General features: G+C 48.4%; 1 protein-coding gene across 3 annotated transcripts in view; it reads right to left on the bottom strand.

Annotated features, from left to right (window-relative positions):
* Positions 1-597: 597 nt before the first annotated feature.
* The window catches only part of NGF (nerve growth factor), a 54,419-nt gene continuing 43,351 nt past the window's right edge, over positions 598-11,665 (bottom strand). The window contains exons 2-4 of one of the 3 annotated variants that reach the window (XM_077842736.1): positions 9,790-9,913; positions 9,336-9,578; positions 598-3,011 (exon numbers count right to left, since the gene is read on the bottom strand). In XM_077842736.1, the coding sequence (XP_077698862.1) occupies positions 2,274-3,011; positions 9,336-9,368 (771 nt within the window). In that variant the 5' untranslated portion in view covers positions 9,369-9,578; positions 9,790-9,913 and the 3' untranslated portion in view covers positions 598-2,273. Of the gene's footprint in view, positions 3,012-3,129; positions 7,142-9,335; positions 9,579-9,789; positions 9,914-11,665 lie in introns of those variants that run through there. The other 2 variants (XM_077842737.1, XM_077842738.1) reach the window with 2 other exon arrangements.

Genomic DNA, 11,665 nt, shown 5'->3' with positions numbered 1-11,665 from the left:
GCAGGCCGGGTGGATCTGGAAGCCAGAACTCCCCTCTGTGGGGGGGGGGGGGGGGGGCGGTTTGTGGGCAGAGTCCAAGCTGCACAACCACTAGGCTCCGGGTTGTTTTTGGACTGTTCCTGGTGTGAAAACACTGCCTCCCACACAGCGACTCGGGAATTGGGCCTCGAGCTCTGTTGCCTTTGGGGAAGGCCTTGGCGTTAGTGGGGTGAGGGAGACCTCCTCTTACCTGACCCTCGACCCCCGTCCTTCCTCAGAGCCTTGGAGGCTGCCTTCCCTCCAGGCAGGCCGGGAGAGTCCAGAATATATATTCTAGATGTCCCAGTGGCCTACAGCGCAGGGAGTAGCTGCTCACAGATGAAGCTTTGGGACTGGGAGCTTCCTAAGTGTCTCCCTCACTGGCTGCCCTTGTCATATCCAGGGCCCCCCAGGCCTGCCAGCCCTTCCTTGGGGGAGGCCCCCCAAGAACTGTCTGCAGGCGGAGCCAAGAGGCTGAGGCCACTGGCGCTAGAGCCCAGAAAAAAGCCACAGACACAGGCCAGCAGGAAGGCTCCCTCTCCCCAGCCTTTATCTGACCAAGTATCTCGGCACACAATGTTCTGGTTGGTGTTTCTTGAACATAAATCTTTATTCCAATTGCAGTAGCTTTGATAGGAAAAACAGGGCACATTTCATCATATTCTCACCCTAATCAAATGTCTCTCTTCCCAAAGCTCTCCACGTTTCTAATCTGCCCTATTTGGATTGGGTTGGGGGGTGGGTGGGACAGACAGTTACAAAGGAATGAATAGGACCCTTTGCTTTTTTTTTTTTTTTTTTTTTTTAAATCAGAGGGACCATTTAGATCTAAAATCTAGAGCAGGGCTTTCACCCTGGGCAGGAAACGATGGCAAGGAAAGCAAAAATTCTATTTCAATGTAAATGAGATTTACATTGAGGGGAGAAATTGTGCCTTCAGGGGAAAAAATTAAAAAGTTACTGGGGAAGGTGGCAGCTTGAGGATGGGTGGAGCCCTGCTCTCTGTCACTCACATGTCTGGCAAAGACCTCTTGAAGTAGTCAGTGTTGAGGGGTACAACCCCTCAAAACATGACTACTCAGGGTGTTGGAGTTTGGGGAGGCCTGGGATCCTGAGGCTGGTTAAGTACCACACATCTTCCTCCTCTTCCTTCTCCGTGGCCCCCTCCTCCCCTGCCTCTCCTCTCCACTCTCCTGTTCCCAGTCCCCTATCGGGGAGGCACAGGAGGGCAATGTTCCCTTCTGGCCTGGCCCACTTTTCCTCTGTACCTCCCTGGCTTTTGTGTCAGTTCTTACCCTGTTTACCTCTTTTCTCCACCCTCCATCTTCTCTGCAGGTCCCCTGACCCCATCCACCTTCGGCCACTTGTGGAAGTCACCCAATTAGAAATCAAATAGTTCTTTCTAGGTAGGTCTCTGGCCTCCCTGATTATAGGCCAACGTTGGGACCGCTGGACGTTGCTGTGGGCTGTCAGTGGGTGGCAAGAGGGCTAGAGGCCTTCATGTTTTCTCAGATAATGAAGACTTGGGCAGGAAGCCCCTGGGGGCTAGGTGGGGGACCAGCCGTTAGTCCTAAGGCAATGTTACCATGAAATCAGATCTACCATGACAGAGATTATTTCATTACCGTTCTTCCAGACAGCATTTCAGGCAAAAGCACATCTCCCCCTAAAAACAAGCCAACCTCATAGGTCTTTGGTGCAAGTCTCCTCCTACTATACAGCGAGTCGCCCCCAGGACCCAGCCTGGGCATCGCTGAGGTGGGGACCTGCTTCTGCTGAGGCTCCATGGACTTCCCCCAAGTAAAGCAATCAAGGCCCACGCATTGGGGCGGTGGGACAGGTAATCCAAGGATTTAGGTAGCTTTGGCTCTGGAATGCAGAGCAGAGTCGCAATCCAGCAGACTTCCCTTTCTAATTATGTCCGGCTTAGGCTAATATGTGAACCCAGTCAGATTTCCCTGAAGTTTGCAGAGCTGGCTGGGGTGGGGTGAGAGTTACAGCCAGGGGACGCTGTGGGTAGTCCACCCGCACAGCACAGCGGCGGGGGCTTGCACATGGTCACACTGGGAGAAAGAACTGGAGCGCCGGCACCCCGGATGCTTCCAAAAATTTAATAAATAATGATTTTTTAAAACTGTATAAACTATAAATTACCATGCAGTCCTTATAATTTAAAATAATTTACAGGTTGAGGTAGGGAGGGGCCCAGGAGGGTGTGGAGGGGGGCGCGGGGAGGGTGGGGGCCGGCCCGCAGGTCAGGCTCGTCTCCCGGCCTTCCTGCTGAGCACGCACACGCAGGCCGTGTCGATCCGGATGAACCGCCAGGCAGCCTGCTTGCCGTCCATGGTCAGCGCCTTGACGAAGGTGTGGGTGGTGGTGCAGTAGGAGTTCCAGTGCTTGGAGTCGATGCCCCTGCACCCGCTGTCCACGGGGGTGGGGTCCCGGCACTTGGTCTCAAAGAAGTACTGTTTGAACACACTGTTGTTAATGTTCACCTCTCCCAGCACCATCACCTCCTTGCCCTTGATGTCGGTGGCTGTGGTCTTGTCGCCCACCCACACGCTGACGCTGTCGCACACCGAGAACTCCCCCCGGTGGAAGACAGGGTGGGACGAAGACCGCTTGCTCCTGTGAGTCCTGTTGACGGAGGCGGTGCTGCCGGCCTCCAGGTCCAGGTCCTGAGCGTCCGCAGCCACAGGTGGGGGGTGCGTGCTGAACAGCACGCGGGGCGAACGCAGTCGCCGCTTTTTAAAGAGTTTGGGATCCACAGTGATGTTGCGGGTCTGCCCTGTCACCCTGGCAGCTATTGCCCCGGCCGGGGCGCTGCGGGCTCTGCGGAGGGCTGTGTCAAGGGAATGCTGAAGCTTAGTCCAGTGGGCGTGGGGGATGGCGTGTCCTGCTGGGACATGGCTCTCTGGATGCGGTTCTGCCCGGATGCCGATCAGAAGAGCTGTGATCAGAGTGTAGAACAACATGGACATTACGCTATGCACCTGCCAGGAAACAGAAACAAGGGTTAGTCCACCGGAGCCCAAGGGCAGGGTGACCTTGGAATTCACCGTCCAAACTGGGAGACTTTTGAGAGTGAAAGGGGCTGCTGGCCATAATTACCTGGGACAGTAGGCATCTATCTGCAGGGCTGGCTCAGATGACTGGAGATATGGTCACACCATGGATGGGTAGGCTTTTTCAAGAAGGGACAGAGCCAGGGCACTCCGGGGTGGCTCAGTGCTTGAGCTTTGGCTCCGGTTGTGATCCCGGGATCCTGGGATCAAGCCCCGCATCAGGCTCCCCTCAGGGAGTCCCTGCCTCTTTCTGTGTCTCTCATGAATAAATAAATTAAATCTTACAAAAAAAAAAAAAAAAAAAAGGAAGGGACAGAGCCCCTGAAATTCTGCCCTTTGGCTCCATGTGAACTTGCTAGCACTGTATGCAGAGTCCCTTGAGTGCTGTGCCTGCCCACCTGAGGCAGCTGAGGGCGGGCGGTGTGTGCCTGACACCTGTCCTTAGTGCTGTTTCCTGCCCAGTGGCTTGACTCCCCCGGGAAGGCAGTGGGAAGGGTTGCTGGGGACTAGTCTGGACGCCTCAGCCCTGAATACACCCTCTTCAGACAGCAGCACTGGCTCAGCTCTGAGATCTGGTGACTCCGGACCCTCATTACAAGTCCATGAAGCATCATGTTTGGTCAAAAAGCGTATAGCTCTGGACCATGATTGCCAGCCTATTCAGCCACCAGTCAGCACTCACAAATACCGATGCTGAGGATAGCTCCTTGTTGTGTGAAGTTTTAAAGCTTCTCAAGCACATTCGTTTCTAATTTCTCATTAGTCTGTGTGTTGGGTTAGGATTTTTCATCTTTCTTTCACATACGAAGAAAGTAATCCACAGAAAATTAACCAACAGGTCTAAAGTCATCAGTGCCAACAGGACTCGAAATAGAACCCAAAGCTGACCCGTTACTCTGCCAGCTGACCCTTCCTCCTTCCTCTTCACTTGCTCTTTCATTCTTACAGGTACCTTTGCCTGTTATTATTTACTGTTATGTGAGTATAAACCAAATGGCAGAAATCCATCTGTCCCCAAGAGGCAGTGCAAGCCCCTCTGGAGCATGGTCCAGACAGGGCTCCGCACTGCACTAGAGTTGCCCACCAGTGATCACCCCCAGGGCAGCTAACTGTGAAGGCCCCAATCACTACCTGTAGATGGATATTAGGTGTCACCTCCTCTGCAAAGCTTCCCTAAATCTTGGTAGGGTTAAAGGCATCCCCTAGAGGGGGTGCTCAAACTTCCTACTCCATCTCTACCGCCTCCCCATTCCCACAGATCGTTCTGCATTGGATCTGGATCCAAACCTTATTTGGATTCCCAGCTCAGTTACTTGTTAGCAGAGGAAAGTCCCTTAATCTTTCTGAGCCTTCCTTTCCTCATTGATAAAAAGCAGGTGCTAAACACTATTTCATGGGTTGTTGTTAGGATTGAAAGGTGCCCACACACCTACTTAATTCTGAGTCATTCCAATGTCCTGTGGTCAAGGACTTCGTCTCCTTCAGTCACACTGCTGCCTGTTCCGTCTCTGAGCCGGTTCCATGCACACCTTTTCAAAGCACGCTCATTACCTTGATTAAATTTCTTTTCAAGCTCAGTGATTTAAGCTTGTCTCCCCCACTGGCTGCAAGAGCACACAGCCATGTCTAATCCACCTGCCCTAATCACTCGATCCCTCGTTGTGCACCTCCCCTGTCTTCCATGGTGGCTGTGCATAGCCCTATCATCTTTCCTTAGTGCTGTGGTTAATCGAGTGCATGTCTGACTCTTCAGAGCACTTTACAAGCTGTACCATTTGTAGCTGTATATTTCTGGGGCCATGCGCAGTGCTGGCATACAGTAGGTCCTCAAAAAATATAAGAAGAATGAATAAAGCAATGAATGGGGATGGCTTGAGAAGCTCACTCTCTGCCTTCTTTTCACTGTGGTACATGCTTTCTTTTGGATTTTGTGGACATGGCTGATTGCTGCATTCCTAATCTGTTTCAAAGTGATACATTCTTCTCCTCAATACTATGCCTTTTTTTTTTTTTTCAGCTGGAACTAGGCAGCTCTTTGGTGAGACACCAAAAATAAAACCACCAAAATTCTTTTCTCTTGGGTTACTTTGAAAAACATTGGTGTTTGCCCCAATCCTCCAGCCGGCCATGCTGATGAGGTGGTGGCACATCTGGGCTTTGACCACTGCTGGGCCTGCTGGCTAATGGTCTGGAAGATAATTGTCCAGGCAATTGCCACAGAACGGATCATTCGGTTGGTTGGCAGCTGGGTCAAGCCTCTTAGTTTGCTCCTTTTCTTTCTTCCCAATACATCATCAGATAGAAGAAGGGAGAAGAGATGAAACCGAAATTCATCCGTTTATATCCAAATTAGTAACAGACTTTGGATGGGGAAATGGATCTCTCATCAGATAGAAGAAGGGAGAAGAGATGAAACCGAAATTCATCCGTTTATATCCAAATTAGTAACACTTAAAATTTGGATGGGGAAATGGAAAAAAAAAATAACCCACTAAAATTTAGAGTTTTGATGGTAATGAGGGACATACTGCTCCCTATTTCCCATGACCAGAGGTTCCTACCTCCTCCTACAGTCTCCTCTTTGGTAAGGTCATCCTCTTCTAAGGAGTCAACTGAGACTTCTGTGGGATAGATGCCCATCCATACCGCACCTCCAGCCTGACTTCTCTTTTGAAAGCCTGTCCTGAACCTCCAGCAACTCTCCACAGATCCTGATGTTTTAAATGCAAGGTACCCCAAACAAAAATCTTTACATTCCTGCTCCTCATTAGGATAATCACTCCCTGCCCTCCCTGTACTCAACAGCAGCAGCCCCATTTTGGACCACTTGATGTTTTATGATGGAGTTCCACAGCTGCTATCTCCTGTGAACACCGCCCCCCCCCCCCCCCCAGATGTATTTCTCCAACCTTTTGCTTTATTCTGGCGCTGGAACCACCATCTATTTGTTCACCGGCTCCAAACCTCAGCTTGCCACTGGCCTCTGCTCCTTCCTCCCAGCCCTCCCCCAGAACTCTCATTCTGCTCCGGTAGCATCTCTTGAAACTGTATTTTCTATTCTCACCTCTTATTCCTAGTTCAGGTCACAGAACAGTCTCCCAACGGATGTCCTGGAGGCTCCTCTCTCTTCTCCCAGTGCCAACTGCCCCTAGCTACCCCATTTAACTTCTTGAAGCACCGCTCTGATCACATCACCCTGCCCAGGAGATCCAGCGGTGAGTGGTAGTCTAGGGAGCCAGGAACCAGGCAGACACTGCCCTTCTTCTACTCCCCTTCCATGTTTTGCATTTCAGGCGAATGGCACTCCTGTGGCAGTGCAGGCTCTGTGCTTCCCCACATTGCCCCTGGTTCAGACTCTTTTATGCCTGGCATATTCCCCCTCGCCCTCCTTGTGCCTTTTCTGTTCCCCATCTCTGCTGGTTGAAGTCCTACCCTGTCATCTTTTAGCACGCAACTTAAACACCACCTCCACTGGGGACCTTTTTCTATTTCTACAGAGACAAACTCTCTCCTTTCTCCACCTCTGTAAAGCATTTCCTTAATGCTGTCTTAGGGCAGTTGTGTTCTCTTATCTTCCCACCTACAGGCAAACCCCCTAGAGATGGCAAAGCATCCTATACATCTCCCTTGTGTCCAGGTGACCTAGTGTTCACAGGTGACTCCAGCTCTAAGAATCAGTGAGTATGTGGATGAGTCCCTTGCTTCTGTGCTCCTTCATTTCTTCATGTGACTGCGGATCCTTAAGAAATCTTCCAGCTTAGACATGCTTTGAGTTTAAGCATCCATACAGGTCACTGTGCTGCCTACCACTCTGCAGGTTCTACTGAACTGACTTCACAAAGTTCTTTAAGTCAAATGTGATTTCTCAGTTCGTGTCAGAATAACACATGGTAGTGGAGGGTATTTAATCACAGCGGAGATCTACATCGGGGACAGGTTGTTTTATTAAGATTTGAAAATGTTCCAGATATATCTCTTATTTGGGCTTTAGATTAAATTTTTTTTAAATTGATTCACTCATAATAGCATGCCCCATAATCTTTTTTAAAAAATTTATTTATTAATAATAAAAGTATACTTCCTAGCTTTTTTGTCAAATGAGAATATTGCCATGTCTGACATTTTCCCATAATGCGGTGATGATATAAAATATCTTATTTTTATTTGTTTATTTTCATGAAGCTTTTTATCTTAGTTCCAGTTTAGCAAACCGTGTTGTATGAGTATCGGGTATATAATACAGTGATTTAACAATTCTGTGCATTACTCAGCACTCTTCATGATAAGTGTATTCTAATCCCCTTCACCTACTTCTTTTTAAATTAAATATGTCTTTCTTTTTCTTTTTTTAAAGATTTTATTTATTTATTTGAGAGAGACAGAGAGAGCATGAGCAGATCCCAATGCAGAGCTGGATCCTAGGACACTGAGATCATGACCTGAGCCAAAGGCAGGTGCCTACCTTACTGAGCCACCCAGGTGTCCCAAATAAGTCTTTCTTTTTAAAAATCATCAATGAAGCAACAAAGAAAAGAAAAAAAAAAGTATGATTTCTATTCTAGTGATATAATGAACAAAGCACAATTTACAAAAGAACATTCTCTCCTTGGTTGATGTGAACCAGGGAGTGAGTTTTATTTATCTATTTTTAAAAACAGCCTTTGAAGCCTTTCTCCTGAAGACATGACAGTCCTTGCCAGCGCTTCACTAAGCAGAGCCCTGTGAGCTGAATGATCAGCCGGGGATGATGCCATTAGGGGCTCACACGTGGGAACGTGTCTGTGTCACTGCTGAATGTTCTGTGTTTGTTCCACTTCCTAGTCTAAATGGAGAATCAATGATGAAGAGTGTGTGTGTGTGGGGGGGGGGTGCCTTTTATCCAGGGCTTCTGTGAGTGCCCTGTTCTGGGCCAGTGGTACATTCTGTGGGTTTCCAATGGTTCCTAGCCCCAATAATAACAGAAATTTCCTGAACGATCCCACATTTTTGTGGCGAGGAGGGCTGATGGCACCAGAAGATCGTGCCTGGGGAGGTGCACTGTCCAGGGAGGGTGATAATTCCTGCCTCAGAGGGGTGGTGCCTAGAGCTGTTAGTGATTCTGGGGCCAAGGATTGGCTCAGTGAATTGGAGTCATTAGTGTTAGTGAGACGAGGTTCCCATGGCTGAGAAAATCCAGCCTCTTCCTCTTCCTCCTCCTGCTCCATCTCCTCCATGAGAGTGGGCCAAGGGTCATTTTCAATGTCCCCTTGGCCTTGCTCGAAATGTACACCTGCTGCTGTCTTCAGTTGTAAAGACTGGGACACCCCCAGTTGTCAGGGCCCTTGTGGAGTGTGAGAGGCATTTTGTGGCTCCTCAGCTCCCTCAGGCAGGTACCCCTGGGGCCGCAACAGAGAAAAACATTGCCAGGATAGAACCCAGTGAGCGTTTCTCCTGGCATCTCCTGGGGGAAGCTAGGAGTGGAAGGGACACCAGAGATTATCAAGTCCAGGGGTTCAGGGCATCAGAATCACCTGGAGGTTCTGCTAAACTGCAGATTGCTGGGCCCCACTCCCAGAATCTCTGACTCGGTAGATCTGGAGTGGGGCCTCTAAATCTACGTTTCTCACAAACTCCCCAGTAATACTGATGCTGCTGGGCCGGGGACTGCATTTTGAGAACCAGTGATCTGGTCCAATCCTTAAACTTGACAGAGGAGATACATGGATGTTGGGCTGTGAGTGACCTAAGGTTCTGCAGCTAGTGAGTGGCAGGCTCTGCACATGGGTGCTTGGCATTGCTCAGCCTTAGCACCTTCCAGAGGACAGCGCCCCGAGGCCGCACTTACTGGTTACCAATATCAAAATGAAAAGTCCACACAACAGATGATAAGTTTTACCTTCCTCAAGCCACACATCTTGACACTGGGGAACGCCTGGACATTTGATGATTTTCATAGTTGGTTTTTCAGGTTTCTGGGCATCAGGTAGATTTGGTCCAAAAACACTTAAAGTGCCCATGATTGAAATATGCAGCCAGAAAGCATGAGTGCGTACAGCACCCGTGGCTTTACTGGGAACAGAAGCTACTGGTCTGTATTCTTAGACATATGTCTTAAAATGAATGAGGTGAGATCGTAATTATCATCATCCTTTATCGGGCATAAGTATCTCATTAATCATCACAGCAAACTTGGGAGGAGGCCTTATTACTCCCATTGCACAGAGGAGGAAACAGAAAGGCAGTAAGAGTGAGGAATCCGACGTGGGCACACACCTGGTGGAAGTGGCACTCAAAGCTGGCCTCCATCCCCTGATCTGGAGTTCTCCCTGCCTTCTACTCCACAGCCAAGGGCGTGAGAGTGATCAGGGACGTTTTATCTCACAAGGTTGCCTGCTCAGAGAGACCAGGAGCTGTGTGGAGGGTCTGACTGATGCTCTGTCTATTCAAGGGAAACGTTATCCTGTGTTCTGTTACTTCAGAGGTGGGCAGCTCAGACTCTTAACATGTCCCTGGAAGCTGTGGGGCCAGCAGAGAACATGGGGGACTTTCTCTTCCAGTTGGACGAGGGAGAGCCACCTGTGCCGTATCACTTGGACCCACCCCAGGTCTCTGATGATTAGCAGTTAGATGGGACGCCCCTTCTTCAGCCCTGGGGCTCATTTCCAGCTCTCCTGGGATGCTCCAGAGCCAAGAGCCTTGGCAAGGCCAAAACCCCTCACGTGCTTACCTTGATGTGGCCAGGACAGAAAGCTGCTCCCTTGGAAAAGCCGTTATTGGGCCCAGACGCTGAGCTGAGCTTGGGTCCAGCATGCCATCCAGCCCCCTAGACTGCACGACCATGGGCCAGGACTCTGTGGAAGGAGAGAGCTGGCATTAGATGGGCACTTCACCATATTCTCTAGCGGATGGATAATTGTACCCTAGGCAGGAGGGGAGGGATGTGCCAATAGGACAAACCCTATTCTCTGAGTTCTGGGACTTTACCAGCATCAGAACCCAGGAAGGGCTTAGAGTCTAGCTTCTGAAATTGCCAGGTGACCTTACACAGACCTATGGTGGCACCTGTCTCCCATTCTTGTGCCAAAGCCCTCGGTTTCTGCCCGGATGCAGTCCACGGGTCCCAGTGAGGAGCTCCCAATCCCACCCCAGAGTCCTGCTCCAGCAGACCCCTAACTCAGCACCAAAATGGAAATTATTCTGTACATTGCACACACAGAGATGTAGTAGATCCAACTTTGGCCCAGCCTAACTGAACATAAATTATACAGAAGAAAACATCCTGACAATTGAGAACAAGCTGGTACTTTGATAAAAATCCAGATGAGTTATGGTGGTAAATATGACAACCTGACTACATGATAGATAACAGAAACCTCTGATAGAATTGAGTTAGAATTGTGACTCTCAGGGAATCACAGCCAAAAGTCAACTTTTATCAATCAGAAGATATCTAGATGATATAAAGAGGAAAAAATACTATTCAAAGTTTAGGTTGTAGTTCCTAGAAGCAATGGAAGGTTTCTATTCTTTTCTCACTTCTATAAACCTCATATATGTATGTGCTTCCTTCATTCATTCAACAAATATATCCTGAGCACCTGCTATGTGTTAAGTACCTGATCTAGGTAGGTGCTGGGGACCCAGCAGTGAATAAGGCAGACAACGTCTTTCCTCTTGTGGAGCTTATAGTCTTATGTAAATAAACAACATATCTTCTGATTCTTTACATGTCATGGAGGAAAAAACAAAGTATGCTGATAGAGGGTGACTGCAGAGTGTAGTAAAGGGATCCTATAGACAGGCTGCCAAGTGAAGAGTTCTTGGAGGAAGTGGTCTTCAGGTTGAGATCTGAAGGATGAAAAGGAATGAGGAAGAGAATTCTAGGCAAAAGGAATAGCAAGTGCAAAGGCCCTGAGATAGAAATAAGTTAAAGTTGCTGAACATGTAGGGAAGTAAAATGGGAGGTAGAAGAAACCAGGTCTGCAAAGACCTAGCTAGAGCTATGGTTTTATCATAAGGGTAATGGGAAGGGAGTGGAAGACTTTAAGCAGGAGAATGACATGACATTTTTAATGAATGAATGAACCATTACATCTATTGTAGAAATTGTTATAGGATTGAGTCCTCCACAACCCCCAAAACTTCTAGAATGATATCTGTATCCTTCCTGTTTATATTCTCTTTCCAATTACAAAAACCCCTTTCCCTGTCGTGGTTTTTTTTTTTTTTTTTATCATGTTTTTTTCCACTGTGGACCCCCAGCGCTTACCTTCCTTCAACCCTCTCTCATCTTATACAATGAAGATCTTCATCTTTTCCAAAGAAGCCACCAAGTCTCTAATCACTTAGAGGAGGTAGAGAACAGGGAAGTATAAAGAGCATCTGGAGTGTTTTTCCTGCTGCTAGAAATCATAAAATTAAGGACTAGGATGTTTCCCTTCCTTTTCCTTACCCACTCTGCTCAAAAATATCCTTTCTGTACCAGAAAGACCTTCTAGAAGTACCAGAGAAACCTTCCAAAAATCAGTTGGAGTTCAAGTCTAGAGATGGAAATTTACCTAAACACCCTTTAAAAATGTTAGATTCTGTGGCAGAGTACGCTG

The sequence above is a fragment of the Canis aureus genome, chromosome 12 (assembly GCF_053574225.1).
Source record: "Canis aureus isolate CA01 chromosome 12, VMU_Caureus_v.1.0, whole genome shotgun sequence".
Classification (NCBI taxonomy): Eukaryota; Metazoa; Chordata; class Mammalia; order Carnivora; family Canidae; genus Canis; species Canis aureus.
Note: the sequence above shows the minus strand (reverse complement) of the source record. Positions and strands in the feature narration are given on the sequence as shown.